General features: G+C 42.4%; 1 protein-coding gene across 1 annotated transcript in view; it reads left to right on the top strand.

Annotated features, from left to right (window-relative positions):
- Window positions 1-21,955, top strand: part of CSMD1 (CUB and Sushi multiple domains 1) — a 1,628,138-nt gene that overhangs the window by 1,217,001 nt on the left and 389,182 nt on the right. The window contains exon 13 of the mRNA XM_061134533.1: window positions 20,214-20,396. Coding sequence (XP_060990516.1) covers window positions 20,214-20,396 — 183 coding nt within the window. The remainder of the gene's footprint in view (window positions 1-20,213; window positions 20,397-21,955) is intronic.

Below are 21,955 nucleotides of genomic sequence, written 5' to 3'. Positions count from 1 at the left end.
GAAAGCTGATTAGAGTGTCTCACCTTGAGATAGACAGAAAGAAAAAAAAAAACATGTTTTTGCCTTGTGTCATCATCTGACCTGTTGTTTAATAAGGAGAAGGCACTGCAAGTGATGTTGAAAAAGGAGATGTAGGAATTGCCTGGGAGAGTCCACTTGGACTCTGGCCAGTTTAATTTCCATTGATTAACTGGAAGAGTGACCATTGTTAAAGAAAAAGTTAGAGCAGTCAAGAGATATTCTCAACTGTTTGGGAGTCTGCTCTTATCCCTGTGATTTTAATCTACATAACAGAATAGCTTCTCATATTAAAAAAGATATTAACACATACCTATGAAAGCTGGAAAAATGGTACAGAGGAAACTTTTTGCAGGACAGAAATAGAGAAGCAGACATAGAGAATGGACATGCGGATTTGGAGTTGGGGCAGGTGGGGATGAATTGAAAACTTGTGATGTACATATATACACTTATTGTTGATCAGTCGCTAAGTCATGTCCAACTCTTTGTTTCTCTATGGACTGCAGCACTCCAGGCTTCCCTCTCCATCACCATCTTCCGGAGCTTGATCAGATTCGTGTCCTTTATGCCAGTGATGCCATCCAACCATCTCATCCTCTGTCATCCCCTTGCTCTTCCTGCCCTCAAATTTTCCCAGCATCAGGGTATTTTCCAATGAGTTGGCTGTTTGCATCAGGTGGCCAAAGTATTGGAGCTTCAGCTTTAGCATCTGTCCTTCGAATGAATATTTAGGATTGATTTCCTTTAGGATTGACTGGTTTGATTTCCCTGCTGTCCAAGGAATTCAAGAGTCTTGTTCAGCACCATAGTTCAAAAGCATCAATTTTTTGGTGCTCAGCCTTCTTTATAGTCCAGTTTTTACGTCCATACATGACTGCGAGAAAAACCATGGCTTTGACTAGACGGACCTTTGTCAGCAAAGTGTCTCTGCTTTTTAATACACTACCTAGGTTTATCATAGCTTTTCTTCCAAGGAGTAAGCATCTTTTAATTTCGTGGCTCCAGTCACCATCTGCAGTGATTTTGGAGTCCAAGAAAATAAATGTTGACACTGTTTTCACTGTTTCCCCATCTATTTCCCATGAAGTGATGGGACTGGATGCCATGATCTTTGTTTTTTGAATGTTGAGTTTTAAGCTAGCTTTCCACTCTTCTTGCACCCTCATCAAGAGGCTCTTTAGTTCCTCTTCAATTTCTGCTATTAAAGTGGTGTCATCTGCCTATCTGAGGCTATTGATATTTCTCCTGGCAATCTTGATTCCAGCTTGTGCTTCATCCAGCCCAGCATTTCACATGATGTACTCTGCATATAAGCTAAATAAGCAGGGTGATAATATACAGCCTTGACATACTCCTTTCTGAATTTTGATCCAGTCCATTTTTCCATGTCTGGTTCTAACTGTTGCTTCTTGACCTGCATGCAGGTTTCTCAGGAGGTGGGTAAGGTGGTCTGCTATTCCTATCTCTAAGAATTTTCCACTGTTTGTTATGATCCACATAGTCAAAGGCTTTAGCGTAGTCAATGAAGCAGAAGTAGATGCGTTTTTTCCTTAATTTCCTTGCTTTTTCAATAATCTAACAGATGTTGGCAATTTGATCTCTGGTTCCTCTGCCTTTTCTAAATCCAGCTTGTACATCTGGAATTTCTTGGTTCACATACTACTGAAGCCTAGCTTGAAGGATTTTGAGCATTTCACCTTGCTAGCATGTGAAATGAGTGCAATTGTATGGTAGTTTGAAAATTCTTTGGCATTGCCCTTCTTTGAGATTGGAATGGAAACATCTTTTCCAGGCCTGTGGCCACTGCTGCATTTTCCAAATTTGCTGGCATATTGAGTGCAGCACTTTCACAGCACCATCTTTTAAGATTTGAAATAGCTCAGCTGGAATTCCATCACCTTCACCTGCTTTGTTCATAGAAATGCTTCCTAATGCCCACCTGACTTCACATTCCAGGATGTCTGGCTCTAGGTGAGTGACCACACCGTCGTGGTTACCCCGTTCATTAAGACCACGTGTAGAATAGAGAGCTAGTGGAAAGCTGTACAGTACGGGGGGCTCGGCTCGGTGCTCTGTGATGACCCAGAAGGGTGGGATGGGTCGGGGCGGGGGGCAGAGGAGAAACTCAAGGGGGAGGGGATATATGTATACATATAGCTGATTCGCTTTGTTTTATAGCAGAAACTAACATAACATTGTAGAACAACTATACCCCAATTAAAAAAGAAAGATGATGAAGGAATCATTTTAGTGTTGTGACTTATGGGATGGGATTCTTGGGAGCAGTGTGGACCTCACAGAGAATAAAATCCTGGATACAGTAGGGGCATCAATTTTCTAGAAGCAGCAAATGCTGTGCCCTGACATTTGCTCTTATTTAATGGAAACTGTTGGGTCTTCCCAAGTGGTGAAATGATAAAGAAACTGCCTGCCAATGCAAGAGATGAAAGAGATGCAAGTTTAAACCTTGGGCTGGGAAGATCCCCTGGAGTAGGAAATTGTAACCCACTCCAATGTTCTTGCCAGCAGAATCTCATGGACAGAGGAGCCTGGCAGGCTACAGTCCTCGGGGGTCACAGAATCAGATATGACTGGGCGTGCGTACACAGTGGAAACTGTGAGAGACAAGGAAATATAAATTTGGAAAATGTTGGCGATTATTTAATTTTAATGACATGCTTTGATTCTTTATTTTTCCCCAAATTATTAAAGGTATTTTCAGAGCAGTTCCAGTTGACTATTATTATCCTATAGAGTTCCAAGTGTGAGATTCATAGTGACTCAGTTTTACTTGAGATAAAATTCCTTTTGTTCTAAGAGCCCAGCACAGAGTAGGTTCCATTAGCAAGCGCTGTTTGTCTCTAGATGCGAATCTTCTGGGTTTTCTTGGGCCAGTTCAGTATTAATAGGTGATGATTTTGAAGCTGCAGCCCCAATACTTTGGCCACCTGATGTGAAGAGCTGACTCATTTGAAAAGACCCTGATGCTGGGAAAGATTGAGGGCAGGAGGAGAAGGGGACCACAGAGGATGAGATGGCTGGATCGCATCACCGACTCAATGGACATGGGTTTGAGTAAACTCCGGGAGTTGGTGATGGACAGGGAGGCCTGGCGTGCTGCAGTTCATGCGGTCGCAAAGAATCAGACATGACTGAGGGACTGAACTGAACTGAACTGAGTGTTTCATTGTCACAAGTGCATGGATGCAGGTCTTCCCTGGGCTAAATGTGCATCTTCTAGACAGAAAGAGAGCCACTGAGTGCAGTTTTTCTTCAGTATCCTGAGGGCAGAAGGCCCTGACCTACTACAGGAGCATCAGAATAGTGGGAGCTCGCCATTCCCCTGCAGGACAGGACATTGTCCACACTCATAGTAAGCACCACCAGTCTTCTCAGCCCAGGCAGGTCTACCCTTGTCACTGTCAAGGCAGCGCAGTTATTAACTGAAGTCCAAACTTCATTCATCGGCTTCCTAGATGGCTCAGTGGTAAAGAACCTGACTGCCAATAAAGGAGACACAGGAGACGTGGGTTCGATCCCACGTCAGGAAGATGCCCTGGAGGAGGAAATGGCAACCTACTTTAGTACTTTTGCCTGGAAAACCCCATGGACAGAGAAGCCTGGTGGGCTACAGTCCATGGGGTCGTAAAGAGCTGGACACGACTGACCACGCACACTTAAAGCTTAGCACTTCAGGTTTCCAAAGTTTTTACCTGACATCCTCTTTCTGTTCCAGGATCTCATTCAAAACCCAGGGTTACATTTACTCAGCATGCCTTCTTGGACAGTGACGCTTGCTCAGACCCTCTTTGTTTCTGAGGACCTTGCCAGCTTTGGGGCGCCCCTGAAAGTTTCCCTTGTTCTCATGCAGCAGAATCAGGAGGAGGCAGGATCCCATGGTGGTGCTGACTGCCAGGCCAGCCCTCTGCACTGAGACAGGCAGCACTGCTGGATCCCAATCGTCAGCTCAGAGTCAGCTTTGAAGTCTCAAATCAGGTTACTAGGTCACCCAGCAGAGCGGAGGATTTGGCCATGTAAATGTGGCTCTCCCAGAGTCGCTGATCAGTATCTTGAATAAAATTGTCATTTTCCCAGCAAGTGCTCTCTGAGCCCCCTGTCTGAGCTTTCTGGACAGCACCAGAGAGACAGTTTTCACCTTCAATGACACATATCAATGATTTGGGCAGTGCTGACCCTGAGCTTGGAGACTGATGCTTCCATAGCTTCTATGAGACAAGGGGAAGAGTTGGCACAGCTCCTGTCTGTCGTTACAAGTCTCCTGGATTTCTAGGGTCCTGTAGTTTGGAATGGGAGCACCAAGGGACAAAAGCAAAACAGAGCAGCGTCTTCCCTGACTCAGCTTAACTGTCAACAGCACCTTTGAGAGCATCTCGTTTTTGTTTTAGTCAAACAAACCACATTTTCATGAAATGCAAATACAGTATTTTATGTGCACAACAGAATTTCCCCTGAACACCATAATTAAACATGATTGCACTTGATTTTAACAAGCACAGGGCACTTTTAATAGCAATCTGCTACTTTCCGGGGTTATGTTACTGATTGTGATGGAGAGGAATACTTGTGGGAGACTCCAGGTTATTCCAGGTGCCTGGTTATGCTGCATCCACACAGGTTCCTGAGACTCAGGGAGCTCACGCCTGCCCACCAGTGGGGAGAAGCCCACACTGTCTGCAAAGGGCATGGTTGGTTGGTGGCCATTCACAGGCTGCAGGGTTACTGTCTAAAGATGATGGAAGGAAGTCAGTTGTTTTACGGATGTCTGGGTCAAATCCTCAGAAAAATGAGACTCAGTCCAAGAGCAGGTACCATGTGGATGCTTGCACAAGAAACTGTATTTCTACCAGCTCTTTCCCCAGCCAGAACAAGGAGCATTTACTGATCTTGGGCACACTTTCATCAGATTAGTAACACCCACTACGCAATAGGTGGTGGCTATAGATTGTTGTTGTCGTTATTGTTGTTTAGTCGCTAAGTCCTGTCTGACTCTGCTATCCCATGGACTGTAGACCTCCAGGCTCCCTGGTCCGTGGGATTCTCCAGGCAAGAATACTGGAGTGGGTTGCCATTTCCTCCTCCAGGGCATCTTCCCAACCCAGGGATCTAACCTGTCTCTTACATTGGCAGGTGAATTCTTTACCACTGAGCCACCAGGGAAGCCCATAGCCATAGATTATTATCTATTCTGGTTTTTGTTTTCTTAAAACCCCCAATTTAGGTTAGAGATGACAGTCAAGAAGCAAATGAGAAAAAAAAAATAGGCTTACAAGCTCTAAAGAGCTGCTTATATCACAAGTGTCAAAGTGTAAGCTGCTGTATTATACTTGTGCGTAGTCTATAAAGGGTTTGGTCTGAGCTTGTGAGAGGCCAGTCATTTTTAGGGCTGAGAAGAAGTGTTATATCCAATTCAAATTTTTATTTGGCAAAATATTATTTTATCTAACTTACTACCCTGAAAACATTTTCAAACAAAATAGATGCACTTTATCAGTACAAAAATGTTGCTTTCATTTTCCATCAATTACTTGTGTATTTTTTAGCTTGCCAAAATCTCAGTCTAGGACAGGGTTAAGATGTGATTGGACTTCACTAAATTCTCCAGATTATATTAAAGGTCTTTTTATAAACACAGTTTTTACTTGTTCATAAAATATACCATTATCATTTTAATAAAAAATTTTGTCTTTTCAGGTTAAAAAGAAAAAGATACACTGTTTTCCTAGACCCATCTATCCCACCTGGGATTGTAGGTAAATTAGGACTTCGATAAAAGTTTCATGAAAGGGGCAGTGTATCAAGCATGTGATGGTAGCAAACATAGGTTTTACATGCGTATGTAAATAGAAAACTCTGTGACATTCATTAAGACTAATCTTGAAGAACAGGTACTGTGTGTGGCTAGGTGCAAGGAATCTGAATGTCAATAAAATAGTCCCTGTGAGAGTTTACAGTAAATCACAGAAGATAAATACAACTTCCAGAGAAGAGACGAGTGAGGGCAGAGCCTGTGATCAAGTCTAATCCCAGAGTAGGTGCAATGGAAATTAGAACGTCAACAGCGGACTGAGTGGGTCAGGTTAAAGACAGGAGGAAGCGGAGTGCTCACAGCAGGCGTGAGGCTGAAAGGAGCTACCATCAGGGACCAGAGGAAGTCGCAGCCTGGGTTGTGATCACAGGCAGAGGGGGGGCCGTGGAAGTTGACCCGGGGAGGTGGCCATGCTGGCTTTCTAAATCAGGCACAAGCCTTTGGGTTGAGATTGGGGGAGCTCACCAGGGGTATTTCACGACAGCTGGGGTTTAGAAAGATTATTTTGGCTTTGGCATCAAAAGTGGAAGAAGGAGGCACAATGGTGAGTAGAGAATAATTCAAATGACAACAGTGATGATGAAACCTCTTTCATCATGAATGGGGAAACTTGACTATGAATGGGGAAACCCTGAACCCAGGGGGCAATGCAAAATATGTTGGAAATCAGCTAAAACTACAAGACACATTTGTGTGTGGTGTGTCTTGGTGTGTCTTTAGGAGGATGGTGACAATTACCATAAATGAACGGCATCAGTTCTTTGGGATTGTCCTAAAACAGTCTTTTTAGTAAAAAGTATTAACCATGGGAGAGTCAAGATTGATAGATTCATATTTTTGTTGCTAAGTTCTACAATCAAAGACTTCAGGATATCATAAAAATATAAAACTGGAAAGGAATGCCAGCAATTATCTCATCCCAGCCCCTTTTGTTTATTAATAAGATGAAAGAATGCAATTTAAGTTTTAGAGCTTATTGGTGCCAAAAATGAAGTGAGAATCTTCATCAGTAAAAACAGTATTCAAAAGTAGTTATAGTATTTCCTTTATGCCAAAACTGCGGAAGAATATACTTTTTAAATATTCATCTTGATCTTTGAGAAATATGAAGCACTGTGGGGAAGTGTGGAAGGAAACAGCATAAGTGATATTTGTGAGAAATAAACTGAACTTCTGGGGTGCTTATTATAAATGTTTTGAGCATACTGTACTACTGAATGACAATGAGAAAATTATAATAATATGACCTACTCCTAACTAACCCTCTCAATATGAAATCACATCCCAAAGTGAATTCTTCCAAAGTTATGACAGTAGCAGGCTTCTGACTGAAGGTGGAGGAATAGTATTTCTCCGCTCACCATTTCCTCTCTGAACCTAAGTAGCAAGTGGAATAAGAAATGTGCAGGAAAAGGGGGAGTTATTTATTCGTTGATGGACCCAGAGGGCATCTGTAATGGGAAAGAGCAGTGTAAGCTGAGGACGGAAGCGTTCAGCGACAAGGAGGCCCAGGTCAGGGAGACCCGCAAGGAGGAGTGGGGCTCTGTGCCTCTCTCCAGCGGAGTTTGCGAGGTTGGCCCTCGCTTCCCTCTGGGGATTGGTTCCAGGACGCCTCCACCTTGAGGTGGTCAACCTTTGAGGATGCTCACATCTCTGATATGAAATGGCGTAGCATTTACATATAACACACATCCCCACATCCTTCTGCATACTTTCCTCTTGTACCTGTAATGCTGTGTAGTAGTTGCTGGAGTGCAGCAAATCCAAGCTTTGACTTCTGGAGCTTTCTGGACTTTTTCTGCTGAATGTTTTTGATCTGTGGTTCAATGAACGCTGGTGAAAGTGTTAGAAACATCAGACCAAATGCAGGCCCCTTTTGCCCAACTTAAGCACTAGCACGTCTTCTCACACTTTCTTTTAGCAAACTCCACAGCCAGGAGAAGCTTCCTTCTTGGAAGATGAGAAAGTCTAAGACTAAGCGGGGCCTCCGCAGGGCAGAGAGGGGCAGAGGTGCTGAGGCGAGCAGAGGGCGGCATCTGGTCCGGTCGCTCGCGTGGTCCTGTCGAAGGCCTGGCCACCCATGAACTCCGGCGCTCTAGAAACTCACTGCTCACCCTCCTGTGTTCTCATGACTCTTCTTTCAGGTCCCCCGGCACCAGCAGCTCCCACCCCGAGACCTCACTTCATCAGTCTTTCTTCATCAGTCTTCTTGTCCTCCTGTAACCAGAAAATTAATAGAATAAAAATAAACCAGTTTCCCAACAATTTTATACTACTAAAATTAGAGAATACATTTTTCCCTTTGGACTTCCTAAAGTTAATATCTTGCTAATATGTAGCCAATATTCTCAACGACATTTTAAAGAAATATTTATCAGCAGCCTGGAGCAATAGACTCTGTCTTTTAACAACTCCCAATGTATGCCAGTAGCATGATTCTGAAGTTTAAATCAGTGACGAGAAATATGTCAAGAGAACAGGAAAGTGGCCCAACCCTGACCTAAAGAAAGACGAACCTATTCTAGAAGAATAAACTTGCATGGATGTAGCTTCATGCACTTATCCATAAATAGAGTATCTTAATTTAAGTTGTATTAGTTCACTGGAGCAGGCATAACAATGTACCACAGACTGGGTGGGGCTGAAACACAGCAATTTATTTGCTCACATTTCCAAGATCCAAGTGCTTAGCAGGTCGGATTTCTTCTGAGACCTGACATCTCGGCTTGTACGTGGCTGTCATCTGGCTGTGTCCTCACAGGGCCCTTCCTCTGTGTGTAAATCGCTGGTGTCTCTTCTCCGTATAAGAACATCAGTCATTCTGGACTGGAGCCCAGTCATTACAACCCCTTTTATCCTCAGTTACTTCCCTAAAGGCCCTGTCTCCAGGTAGAGCCATCCGGGGGCTTAGTGTTTCAGGGTAGGAATTAGGAGGAGACAAAATTCTGTCCATAGCATCTCTGAAGAATAATTGATTAGCAGTTAATTCAATATTGTATGCCCAGATAAGTCCTTGCTTTGCAGATATGCTGTGTTGCCAAATTAGGACAGAGCCATATGCTTGGAAAAAATGACGCTACTGTATAAGATGCAATGCTTAACAAGAACACAGGCCTGGGTAGAGGCGATGCCAGCTCTTTAGAGGTGACCTAATGAAGTACTGTGGGCCAAGCCAAGATGCTTTTCCAGAAGCAATTTTGGGCTCGCTCTAATGCACAGATAATTGGATAATCAAGTGCCCAAATGTTGAGCCTAATTGTAGAGCAAAGTTGACAAAATTAGCCTAGAAAAAATGTTTACATTATGCACAGCTAAATGCTGGTTTCAATCCAGAAATCCTCTTTGTGAAGTAGGCACAAGATAACTGTCTTAGCAGATACAGTAAACCCAGAAGGTTTATCTTTAGCTTTCTATAGTAAATGTTATTTAGTAACACCATGCACTGGGTAGAGAAAGTCAACATACAATCTCTGTCTTAGTAAAGCAGGTACAGGAGAGTCATCTTTAAGCACCGTGACTTCCCAGCTATGAGAAGAGCCGGCTATAAAACACACCTGGAGGAAAGAGTGAGTTTATGATCTCAGACTGTTAACTAAAAGCATGTGAAATGCCACCAGAAATGATAGCTTCATTTTGGTGCAGTTAATATCTCCTTAGGAAAAAAAGAACTAACAGACCAGATAATTTATTAACTGGCTCTCTAGTTTCTAAAGTTAAAATCCGCTTTTTTTTTTTTTTTCCTTTTCTTCATTATGTACCTCTTTCTCTTCTTTCTGGCGGGCCATTCAAATGTGCTCTCCGGCCATGATAACACACATCCACCGGGGGTCAGCAAGTTGACGATTCCCTGTAAATTGTCAACTAGTCCAGCAGAAGATTCCTTGCACGGCAGAATAAAGATTCTGCCGTAATCTTGACGGCAGAATTCAGAAAGAATAAATAAATCATGAAATGGCTTTGGTTCATGATACTCTGAGGCATTCTTTTATTTTTTTACCTAATCTTTTACTTTGTTACTTTTTTACTTCTCTGAAAGTTGTTCTAGTAATACCTTTTCTCTAAAACAGCATTCCCTTTTCTTTATCTTTATTTAACTCCCAATTTATTCCCAAAAGAATTTACAGAAACGGATTTGTACTTTTTTTCCCCTGAACACTGAACATAAACTAACAAGATATTTAAACACTGTACCAGCTAACACTGCGAAACATATTGAAAATGATTTTATGTTTGAGAGGGGATTTTGTTTCCATTGACATGGTATTTTTGGCAGGCGTTCGATTCAATTTCTAATTTTGCTAGCATCTCGTGGCAGATGCTAGCATGATGGGCTATGCAAATGCCACTTTAGAAAACAGTATTTTCCTTTTTCTTCCTACATGAGAGAGTCTGGGAAGTGCTAATATTATATTTACAGGATTCTTCAGAGGTAGGAATGGTTAGGTGACCAGCATAAAAGATATAACACAAAGAGATATAACAGAAGTCACTAGTTAAGGCCTCTGGAAAAGTTTTTTTTTTTGTTTCTTTTTTTAAGAAAGAACCCCACTAGCTGTCCTTGTGGGGGACTGTGACTCTCTGGTTTCTTCCTACCTTCACATCTAGCAGCCCCTTTGTGCCATGAGACTGCAGCCCCGAAGATGTCGACCAGCATGTTCAGGGTGATGGAAAATAGCAATGAAGAGCCTGGGTTCTTATTGATCTGACCATGGGTCTGCATTGCACTCCTACATCCATTATTCGTATTATTTCAGGAATATAAAAAACTTGTTAATATAAGCTGATTTTCCTTGAACTTTTTGATTACTAGCAGTCAAATGTAATCTTGATACCATATGAAACACAATTCACACTGTTTAGTGACAGTTTCACTATGTACTGTGAAAAGAGAAATTTAGCTTGTAATGTCACTTAGCTATTTTTGCACTTGTTTAATTTATTGGTAAAATGATGGGGGAATAAATGGAAACAGTGACAGACTTTATTTTCTTGGGCTCTAAAATCACTGCGGACAGTGACTGTAGCCATGAAATTAAAAGACGCTTACTCCTTGGAAAAAGAGCTGTGGCAAACCTAGACAGCATATAAAAAGCAGGGACATCACTTTGCCAACAAAGGTCCATATAGTCAAAGCTATGGTTCATCAGGAAATACTAGAATTTGTGGTTTGTAGAGGTGAGGATCTCTGGGCGACTGTGATGTACAGGTGAGTTTGGGAACCACTGATGGAGGCAGAGGCAGAGGCCCAGGCAGAAGGCGGGTCTGTTTGCTTCTGCTGGAAGCAGGCGTGTATCTTTCTCTACAAACGTGATGGTTAAACTCTCTACTCAAAGCTTCTGCCCAGTGGGAAAGATAATCATAATGCAGAGCACCTCCGAAACTCTCGGATCTTGCGTCTGTCATACTCATGCTTTAAGGACCAACTTCAGCTGGTTTCTGAAGTTGAAGGGCTTCTTCCTGTCCCTTTTAACTTGCTTCCTCCTGAAGTCAGGGGCCCAGTAATGCTGGGTCTTAAGAGGATAGAAATTAACATAGAGAAGAAGTAGAGGGGTCCTGAGAAGATCCCCTCATTAAGGAACAGAGGGTGGGTAGCAGCCACAGGCCAGTCGCTTGGCTTGTCCGTGAGTCAGACAACCCCACTGAACACTGCCCTTGGTTGGGTTGCTCTGGACCCAGTCTAGCTGCCGTCTGACTGGAACTCTTGGAGCTCCAATCCAAGCCTTTTCTACATGACTTGCAGAATAAGTGCTATGGGCTAGACAGAAGTAGTTAAAAGTTCAGGGTCCCTTTTCCCTTCAACAGTTTATCTTCATTTTAAGAGCATTCAATGTTTAATATTCATTTCCGAATACCTTTGATGAGAGAGATGTCTCACAAAATGCCCTGTGATGGCCACTGAGCACAGTCTATTCAGATTACTAGACTATGGACTTCCTGAAGGGGGTAACTCATCCCTGGTCCTAGTACCCTAGCACGTAGGGCATGTTCCACAATTTAAAACATCAAAGCATTTATACGTGGTATCAACAATCCTACTTGCAGGGCAGCAAAGGAGACACAGACATAAAGAATAGACTTTTGGACTCAGTGGAAGAAGGAGAGGGTGGGATGATTTGAGAGAATAGCATTAAAACTATACATTGCTATATGTAAAATAGATAACCAGAAGTTTGATGCATGAAGCAGGGCACCCAAAGCTGATGCTCTGGGGCAGCCCAGAGGGATGGGGTGGGAGGGATAGGATGGAGGTGGGAGGGTGATTCAGGACGGAGGGGACACATGTATACCTACGGCCAATTCATACTGATGTATGGGCAAAAACTATAACAATATTGTAGTTATCCTCCAATTAAAATAAATCATTTTTAAGAAAATGTCAAATCAAATAATATTCTTGGTTATTAAGTGAAAGATCTGTCAATCAAATCTAGATTCTTAGTCAATCTGGTAGCCTTTTCTATAAACCATGCTGCCTGCCAAGCATATGTAAATGCATCGATAGAAGGTCAATCTTCATGATCATTCAGGATTGGTATTCTCAGCAGCAAAGAAGCTAAAATCAATGGAACTGATAACCCTAAGGAAAGTCTTATCTCACGGTGGCATTTAGGTGTCCTCTCCAATCTTTATTATGAGACGATGTTTCACAACAATTTAGGGGAGAGATTGATAGTTTATCTGGTTTCTATAGCTCTTACCGCATGATTGTAATAAAACACAAGGAAAGAATGAAATGCACTTAAAAGTCTAGAGGCCGTGCATCGCCTGGCCCCGGCCAGCTCCGTGCTTCTGTGTCCTCATCTCTCCCTTCACCTCCACAGTCACCTGTGGCCGCCTTGCTCTTCCTCGTCCTGCCAGGGGCGTCCCTCACCCAGCCCTGCAGGTCATCTCCTGCTCACCACAGATGGGGCCGTCACCCCCCTCACACATTTCAAGTGTGTCCTCCCACTTCAAGTCTCTGCCGACACGTTCAGTTTTCAGAAACCTTCTCTGACTGTCCCACCAGAAAAGACCGTCTGACTACTCTACTTTCCATCACTCAAACCAGAGGTATTCCTCTTACCGGTTTTCTCTTTCTCCAGCACGTTTGTCCCTGTCTGGCTTACTTTAGGCCGTTTGTATTTTCTGCTGACTGCCCTAAGCTACACTCTCCACAAGACCAGTTTCCTGGTCTGCTCACTTGTTGATTAGACCTGTAGCTGAAACAGTGAATGGTGCTCAGAAGTGTCTATCGCAGGCTAAGCAGTTAGGCAACAGATAGTAACTCTTCATAGAGAAAAACAAGGGCACAGGCTGTGTTATAACCAAAACCTACCTAAGCTTGGGAAGATGTCTCAGTTCCTTTTAAATAACAACACAGTGCCAAGTGTTCACTTTGTTTAGGGCACCATTTAAGTACCAATAAGCCCAGGGAAGATAAGCCTTATCATTCTGGAAAAAATAACAGTGTAATGAAGTAGAAAGACAGGTCCACATCCAAATAGGACCAGATAAGACTTGTTCTTAAACCTCAACAGGAAAGCTACCTATAAACCCCAGGGTAGGGAACATAGGGAGTGACAGAACTCCAGATTATGGGGCTCTGAAGAGACTTTAACCAAGAGGGTCATTATAGACAGAGAGAGGATGGTGTCTTTGATGGGAGGACAGTGTAAAAGCTTGACATGTCCTGGGAGGCTCAGGACACCTCTGCCGTTGGAAGCAGAGAGTCCTTGATGGGCTGGGAGGCACAGAGGCTGATACAGGGCTTTCCAGTGTGTGGAGATGCTCCTGCTTGATGAGAATGGTCTCTGCGATACACAGACACCTGTCAGGGGGGTCCACCGCAGGTGCGCTCCTATGGGTGGGCTTGGAGAAGGCAGGGCAGTTCCCTGGAGCGCGGAGGAGCAGATGAAGAGTCAGGAACAGGAAGGTCCCGCTATGTGGACGAGTCACCAAGCCAGGATACTTAAGCTGAGCAGAGCCGTCCAGGGGAACTCGGTTACTCCCTAAAGCAGCATTCATTCATCCACGCCTCTTCTCGTGTGCTGGGGTCAAAGCAGGGGCAAAGATAGCCCGAAACGTGAACAGTAGCAGTTCTCAATCGGCGGGCAGTCTTACAGGGAAGCTGTGCAGTAATCGTGTGGTAGATATCAGAGAGCAGCCGTGGCATTTCAGATTAAGGATTGGATTTAATTGAGTGACTTTTGTAGATCAGTAATTGCCAAGTGGATGTGGCGCACCTTAATGGTTTTAATGTCCTTTCTCAGAAGTGTGACTGATAAGTCTCTGTCATAGCAGACTCAATTTCAGTTTCACTGTTTTGGTTTACATGTCAGTGAATACTGATGTGCCAGGAAAAGGAGAGTTCTGATACATTAAAATATTAGTGAATCCATTAGAGAGTTCAGGACAGACATATACACTCGGCTGTATTTAAAATAGATAACCAAAAGGCACCTACTGCATAGCACAGGGAACTCTGCTCAACATTGTGTGGCAGCGTGGATGGGAAGGGAGTTTGGGGCAGGATGGACACATGCGTGTGTGTGGTTGTCTCTTCACTGTCCACCTGAAACTATGACAGCGTTGTGAATCAGCTACACTCTAACATAAAGTAAAAATAAAAATGTAAAAGAAAATTAGTGAATACAATTACTCATTTACTATATAAACATTTATAGGTATAGTATAAACTACCAAATAAAAATCAAATATATTAGCGATGAGCATTAAATATGTAATGTCAATGTATTATAAATATTTAGTTATGAAATTAGTATTCAAAAGTAATACTTCATACAATGTAGAAATATTAATCAACATGAAAAAATGAAAATGAAATAATATTATTGTGTGCTTTTAAAGATCACTGTCGGGATCGGGATGGGGAATACGTGTAACTCTATGGCTGATTCATATCAATGTATGACAAAACCCACTGAAATGTTGTGAAGTAATTAGCCTCCAACTAATAAAAATAATAATAATAATAAAAAAATATAAAGATCACTGTCAAAGAAAAGCATATCAGTGGGAGTTCCATTGAGTCCCCGGTAGACTTGTTTACGAATGTCCCCAGCTACTAAAAAGGCAGCATCTGAGAAGGAGAGAGGAAATCATTGCAGCCTAGTATTTTCCTTAGACTCCCCATTATCAGAGCCCATTTCTAGAGTGATCATTAGGAAGAGATATTTGACCAGCTTTGCTCTGGGGGCTTCAGTGTCTTCACTGGTAACAGACTATGGTGCTTGTTTCTAGGAGAGCATGAACACATCAGGGTCATCTTTGACATCTGACATTTTGTTCCATATGGAAGGAGGCTTGATGTGGTTACTGTATCAATATCAGCCCAGTCTTATTCTTCCCTTAGTTGTTTTTACTGGTTCAGACAATATGTGATGTAGATGCAGACTCTCAAGTGAAGGCAGTTTGACCTCCAAGGGGAATTTCTGAATCTGTGTGGATTCTATCACAGTTACTTGGGGCTCAAGTGATACAGTATGCAGGGGTCAAGAATACAAAACGCCCATAAATGCTCCCCAAGTGAAGCTTCATATTCTGTGGCCGATGAGTGGGTCTAGTTCGTCCATGCAGACTTACTGATAGTGGATGTTACTAGTCCAACACTAGTCCCTGGACTTGGCATCACAAGTCCCTGCCAAACTCTTTTATTAAAAAAGGACTCACCAGACTCAGGGTCAGCTCTGGGACAGCCCTGGCCTTATGTCTGGATCAGGGAATACCAGTGTCTTTGGTGGAGATGAAGGGCCACTAGACATTCTAAACCCTCAGCATGGGAAGCAGAGAGACCTTCCACACAGTGTGGCTACAACCAGCTTATTTCCATGTGCTCTAAGTTCCCAGACTCAGTTAGTGTAGAAATGCCATTAATTCATTTCACTATAAAAAGTTATGAACTTTAGCATCACAGAGGCAAAAAGAAGCATCTAGAAGTCTAAGGTTTGCTAATAATCCTAGTGATAGCTAATAAGGGCCCTATATGCCAGGACTTACGTGAATTATATAGTTCAACTCTCACAGCTGCCCTGTAAGGCAGAAAGTAGTAAACGGAGGAAGTGAAAATGGAGACTTTGCAAGACTAAATTGCATCAGGTGGCCCAGCTCAGCCCAGGAATTTCCAAACCAAGTCTGCTGTTCTGATTCCTAACCTCAGAGCTGTGTCCTTGGCCAGGACCCTGGGCTCCTGACCCCTATTCCACTGACATCAAATGGAAGCTCTTGTATCAGCTGCTTGCATATTTTGGAAATTAATCCTTTGTCAGTTGTTTCATTTGCTTATTTTCCCCCATTCTGAGGGCTGTCTTTCTCCTTGTTTATAGTTTCCTTTGCTGTGCAAAAACTTTTAAGTTTAATTAGATTCCACTTATCTATTTCCGTTACTCTAGGAGGTGAGTCATAGAGGATCTTGCTTTGATTTATGTCATTGAGTGTTCTGCTTATGTTTTCCTCTAAGAGTTTTATAGTTTCTGGTCTTAGATTTAAGTCTTTAATCCATTGTGAGTTTGTCTTTGTGTATGGTGTTAGGAAGTGTGCTAATTTCATTCTTTTATATGGAGCTGTCCAGTTTTCCCAGCAGCACTTATTGAAGAGACTATCTTTGCCCCATTGTATATTCTTACCTCCTTTGTAAAAAATAAGGTACCCATAGGTGTGTGGGTTTATCTCTGGGCTTTCAATCTTGTTCCATTGGCCTATATTTCTGTGTTTTGTGTGTGTGTGTGTGTGCACGCACGCACCAGTATCATACTGCCTTGATAACTCTAACTGTGTAGTATAGTCTGAAGTTATGAAGATTGATTCTTCCAGATTCGTTCTTCTTTCACAAGAGTGCTTTGGCTATTTGAGATCTTTTGTGTTTCCATATGAATTGTGAGAGTTTTTGTTCTAGTTCTGTGAAAAATGTCATTGGTAATTTGATAGGGATTGCACTGAATCTATAGATTACTATAGATTACTAAATCTATAGATTTAGTAAAATAGTCATTTTCACAAAATTGATTCTTCCAACCCAGAAACATAGAATATCTCTCCATCTGTTTACAAATCAATTCAGAAAAACAAACAACCCAATCAAAAAGCGGGAAAAGGACCTAAACAGACATTTCTCCGAAGAAGACATACAGATGACTAATAAACACATGAAAAGATGCTCAACATGGCTTCATTATTAGAGAGATGCAAATCAAAACTACAATGAAATATCACCTTACACTGGTCAGAATGGCCATCATCAAAAAATCTACAAACAATGAATGCTGGAGAGGGTGTGGATAAAAGGGAACGCTCTTGCACTGTTGGTAGAAATGTAAATTAGCACAGCTATTATGAAGACCACTATGGATATTCCTTTAAAAAGATAGGAATAAAACTGCCATATGACCCAGCAATCCCACTACTATGTGAACACCCTGAGGAAACCAAAATTGAAAGACACAGATGTTCATTGCAGCTCTATTTACAGCAGCTCAGACATGGAAGCAACCTAGCAATCCATCAACAGATGAATGGATAAAGAAGCTGTGCTACATATATACAATGGAATATTACTTAGTCCTAAAAAGGAATTTGAGTCATTTGAGTCAGTCCTAATGAGGTGGATGAACCTGGAGCCTATTATACAGAGGGAAGCAAGTCAGAAAGAGAAAAACAAATACTGTATACGAATGCATATATGTGGAATCTAAAAATATGGTACTGATGAACCTATTTGCAGAGCAACAGTGGAGACATAGGCATAGAGAACAGACTTGTGGACTTGGCTTCGGGGAGGAGGGGAGGAGAGGGTGGGATGTGTGGAGAGAGTAACATGGAAAACTACATCACCATAGGTAAGATAGACACCCAACGGGAATTCGCTGTGTTACTCAGTGAACTCAAACTGGGGGTCTGTAACAACCTAGAAGGGTGGGATGGGGAGGGAGGTGGGAGGGATGTTCAAGTGGGAGGGGACATAGATAAATTTATGGCTGATTCAGCATCAAATCTATGCTGATGTTTGGTAGAAACCAACTCAATACTATAAAGCAATTATCTTTCAATGAAAAATGAATAAATTAAAAAAAATAAGGTCTTTTCTGTTATAAACCACCAGTCCAAATTGCCTTCAGTCAAAGAAATTTGGTTCAAGGTAATCGAAGTGTTAAATTCAAGTAGATCCATTCCTGCCTCTGTTCAGCTCAGGTTCATCCACTTGTATTCCAAGGCTGGCCCTTAAGGAAGAGTGTCCTCCAAGGCTTTCTTGGCCTGCATTGCATCCAGGAACATTTTAGCTCCCATTTCAGTTCAGTCGCTTATTCGTGTCCAACTCTTTGCAACCCCATGAATCGCAGCATGCCAGGCCTCCCTGTCCATCACCAACTCCCGGAGTTTACCCAAACCCATGTCCATCGAGTCGGTGATGCCATCCAGCCATCTCATCCTCTGTCGTCCCCTTCTCCTCCTGCCCCCAATCTTTCCCAGCATCAGGGTCTTTTCAAATGAGTCAGCTCTTCGCATGAGGTGGCCAAAGTATTGGAGTTTCAGCTTCAGCATCAGTCCTTCCAATGAACACCCAGGACTGATCTTTAGGATGGACTGGTTGGACCTCCTTGCAGTCCAAGGGACTCTCAAGAATCTTCTCCAACACCACAGTTCAAAAGCATCAATTCTTTGGCGCTCAGCTTTCTTTATAGTCCAACCCTCACATCCATACATGACCACTAGAAAAACCATAGCCTTGACTAGACGGACCTTTGTTGGCAAAGTAATGTCTCTGCTCTTTAATATGCTGTCTAGGTTGGTCATAACCTTCCTTCTAAGGAGTAAGCGTCTTTTCATTTCATTGCTGCAATCACCATCTACAGTGACTTTGGAGCTCCCATTTAACTGATGCTATTTAGACTGTCTTTTTAATCTGATGGCCTGAGCCATCAGGAGAGTGTGATGAACTTGTTTGCACAAAGTACCTGGTTTGGTTTGGTTTTGTGTTCTTGTGCTAATTTGCTTCAGAAACAGATGGGCTGATATCCTACATGTTGAAGTTTCACCACCATTATATTACCAGCTGATTTCACCTCTCTGATACTCCTGAACACTTGAAAGTAGAGTTTCTCCCCTGGGGGAGAATAAGCCATCTTTGGATCAATCTCTGAGCTTGGACAGGTTCCCCACAAGGCAGGAATGTACCTGAAAACCACCCAGAAATTCAGCTGAGTCACTTCCACAGACTTTCCAGACACTGAGACCTCATCAGAAGACATTTATGTTGCTACATCTGAATTTGCTGTTGCTCACAGCAAGACGACAAAGTGCAAGCACATGATGAATTCAGGAAGGACCATGGGCCCAGAGATGCATCTGTGAGCCAAGCACAGATAAACCTCCCTGAGTTATGGAAACTCACCCTTCTCCTGCCTCCACTCCCAGCCCAGAGGAGGGTCTTCTGAACTTGTACTCGGATCACGTTGTGTATCTTCTGAAAACCCTGCAAAATCTTCTTCCCGTGGAAACCTCCTAGGCAGCTCTGGCCGGTCCCGCCCTTCCTCTGCAGACCAGCCCTTCCCCAGCACCCTCCTGCAGGTCCGGGCACCCTGGCCTGTGTCTCCTTCATTATCTCACAAATTGTTACTGGTTCCCTCTATGTAATGTCAGCCCTGTGCGTGTGGGAATTTTGTCTTGTTTGTCCACTAACCTCATTACCTAGAACAGAACCTGATGCATTATTGGCCCTCAAGAAATATTTTTGTATGAATCAATGAATAAACATATTTCAGTTAATCATCCTGTATCATTAACATTTGTGACAGAGCAAAGTTGAAATGTGTGTATAATTTGGTGCATTTGTATCCACATGTCATTACAATCATGTGCTAATGAAAAGAGCCTTGATTCCACATATTTTCTTTTCATCTGAGGACCATGAATATATTCATTTTGTTTCCTAAATGAGTTTTAACACCAATTTAAAGGAGAGAATATTCAAATGGATATATTGATTTAAATATTCAGTAGAGAATGAACCTTCTTACTTGTGTGGTTTACATTAAAAAACACATCAATTAAAACAAAATTGATGCTTACATTTTAATGGCAGCAGTTATGGATAGCATGCAGGTAGGGTGTAGACCAGGAAGAAACATCTATTAATTGTAACATTTGCATGGTTAACACATCTGTATAGCTTTGTGTTTCTTTGGAAAGAAAAGTTAAACACTTTTCTCCAAAATTTGAAGTATATATTTTTTCTGTCTTCTGCTAAATAAATATTAGATGAATTGAAACTGTTTATGGAAACAATGCAAAAGTCAACCATTGTTCACTTTCTAAACTGTTGAAAACGTTCATCGTGTTTTCTCAATGGTCCACTCATCTCTCCTCCTTTCAGAAATTGAGAAAGGGGGGTGCGGGGATCCAGGCATCCCAGCCTACGGTAAGCGGACCGGCAGCAGCTTTCTCCACGGAGACACACTCACATTTGAGTGCCAGGCGGCCTTCGAGCTGGTGGGGGAGAGAGTCATCACGTGTCAGCAGAACAACCAGTGGTCTGGCAACAAGCCCAGCTGTGTATGTGAGTACTCTCCTGGCGGGGGTCTGTTCCAAGCCGCCCCAGGGGGGAGCGGAGCAGGGTGTGCCCGGAGGGAGGGCAGCTGCCTGCACCCCCTGGGGCGCAGCATTGACCAGAAGCACTCAGGGCTCCTCAAACGCAGCTCTTCTTTCTCCACTGACTTAAAGCCAGTCAGTGATGTTCTTATTACCAGACAGATATGCTGTCGATAAGAGCTTTCCACGAGCAAGGTCCACAGAGCATCACTTCCATCCAGAGGGGCTGATGCCAGCTCTGTGAGCCATCCTCGATAGGGCCTGGGGTCTTTGCAACCTAATAATGTCCTGTGAGGGCTTCCCTAAGTAGGTTGTCATTGGTTATCTATTGTATACATAGTATCAGTACTGCATAGGACTTCCCAAGTGGCTGAGTGGTAAAGAATCCCCCTGCCAATGCAGCAGATGCAAGAGATGCAGGTTTCATCTGTGGGCTGGGAAGATCCCTGGAGAAGGGAATGGCAACTTAGTCCAGTATTCCTGCCTGGAGCATCCCATGGACAGAGGAATCTGGCGGGCTGCAGGCCATAGGGTTGCAGAGAAAAACATGGTACACCAAGTCCTGTGATACTTAAAACACAATTGTGAGCTTGAAGTGATGTCACTTCGCATTTCAATGGAAGACTTGCCTGCTTCGTCCTGTTTTTTGTCTAGTTTGTAGTTTATATTGTTAAGGTTCTCATTAGTTATTTATTTTATGTATAGTGTCAGTAGGGTACATATGTCAACCCCAGTCTCCCAGTTCATCAACTCCTTCTTCCCCCTTTGGTGTCCATATGCTTGTTCTCTACGCCTGCGTCTCTGTTCTGCTTTGTCAATAAGATTGTCTGTACCGAGTGTTTTCAGATTTCACATGTAAGTGTTACTGTACAGTATTTGTTTTTCTCTTTCTGACTTATGTCACTCTGTATTATGGTCTCCAGGTCCCTTGTAAGTGATTTAACAAGTAGAAAAGAAATAGAAAAGAAGGACTGCATAACAGATTGAAAAACAGATTTTTTTTATAACTAAGTATAGCAATAACCTGGAAACATATAGGAAATAATGTAACATAATAAGCAAATCCACACCCCAGAAATAAGTCCAATAGATGCTCCTTCCCAAAGAATATCTATATGGACATATACAAAACATATATATTACTGATTTCTCAGTATACATTAAGTAAATATTCCAAGAGACTTTTATATTATCCACCAGGATATGGTCTGATTTTCCAAGTTGTTCTTTAATCATTGTTACTCTTAAGATGACTTAAAAAGTAATTTCAAAAAATGTGCTTTAAGGCACATGCAAAATTTAAAATGAAAAATAGGAAACTGATTAGACTCAACCTTGTTTTCTGGAAATTATCCTTATGAAACAGGAATAATTTTTCATATTAATATTTGCTCTTCTGAAGGCAGAAAGTTCTAACAAGAAATCTTAATATTTGCCACAAGTTTCGGTCAACTTGATAGGGTTATTTTTGAATCAAGTGTACACTTGATTATGTATAGGCTGTGGTGGTTCTGTATGTTGAACTTA

The sequence above is a fragment of the Dama dama genome, chromosome 32 (genome assembly GCF_033118175.1).
Source record: "Dama dama isolate Ldn47 chromosome 32, ASM3311817v1, whole genome shotgun sequence".
In the NCBI taxonomy this organism is placed as follows: Eukaryota; Metazoa; Chordata; class Mammalia; order Artiodactyla; family Cervidae; genus Dama; species Dama dama.
This window is presented reverse-complemented; position numbering and strand designations above follow the sequence as displayed.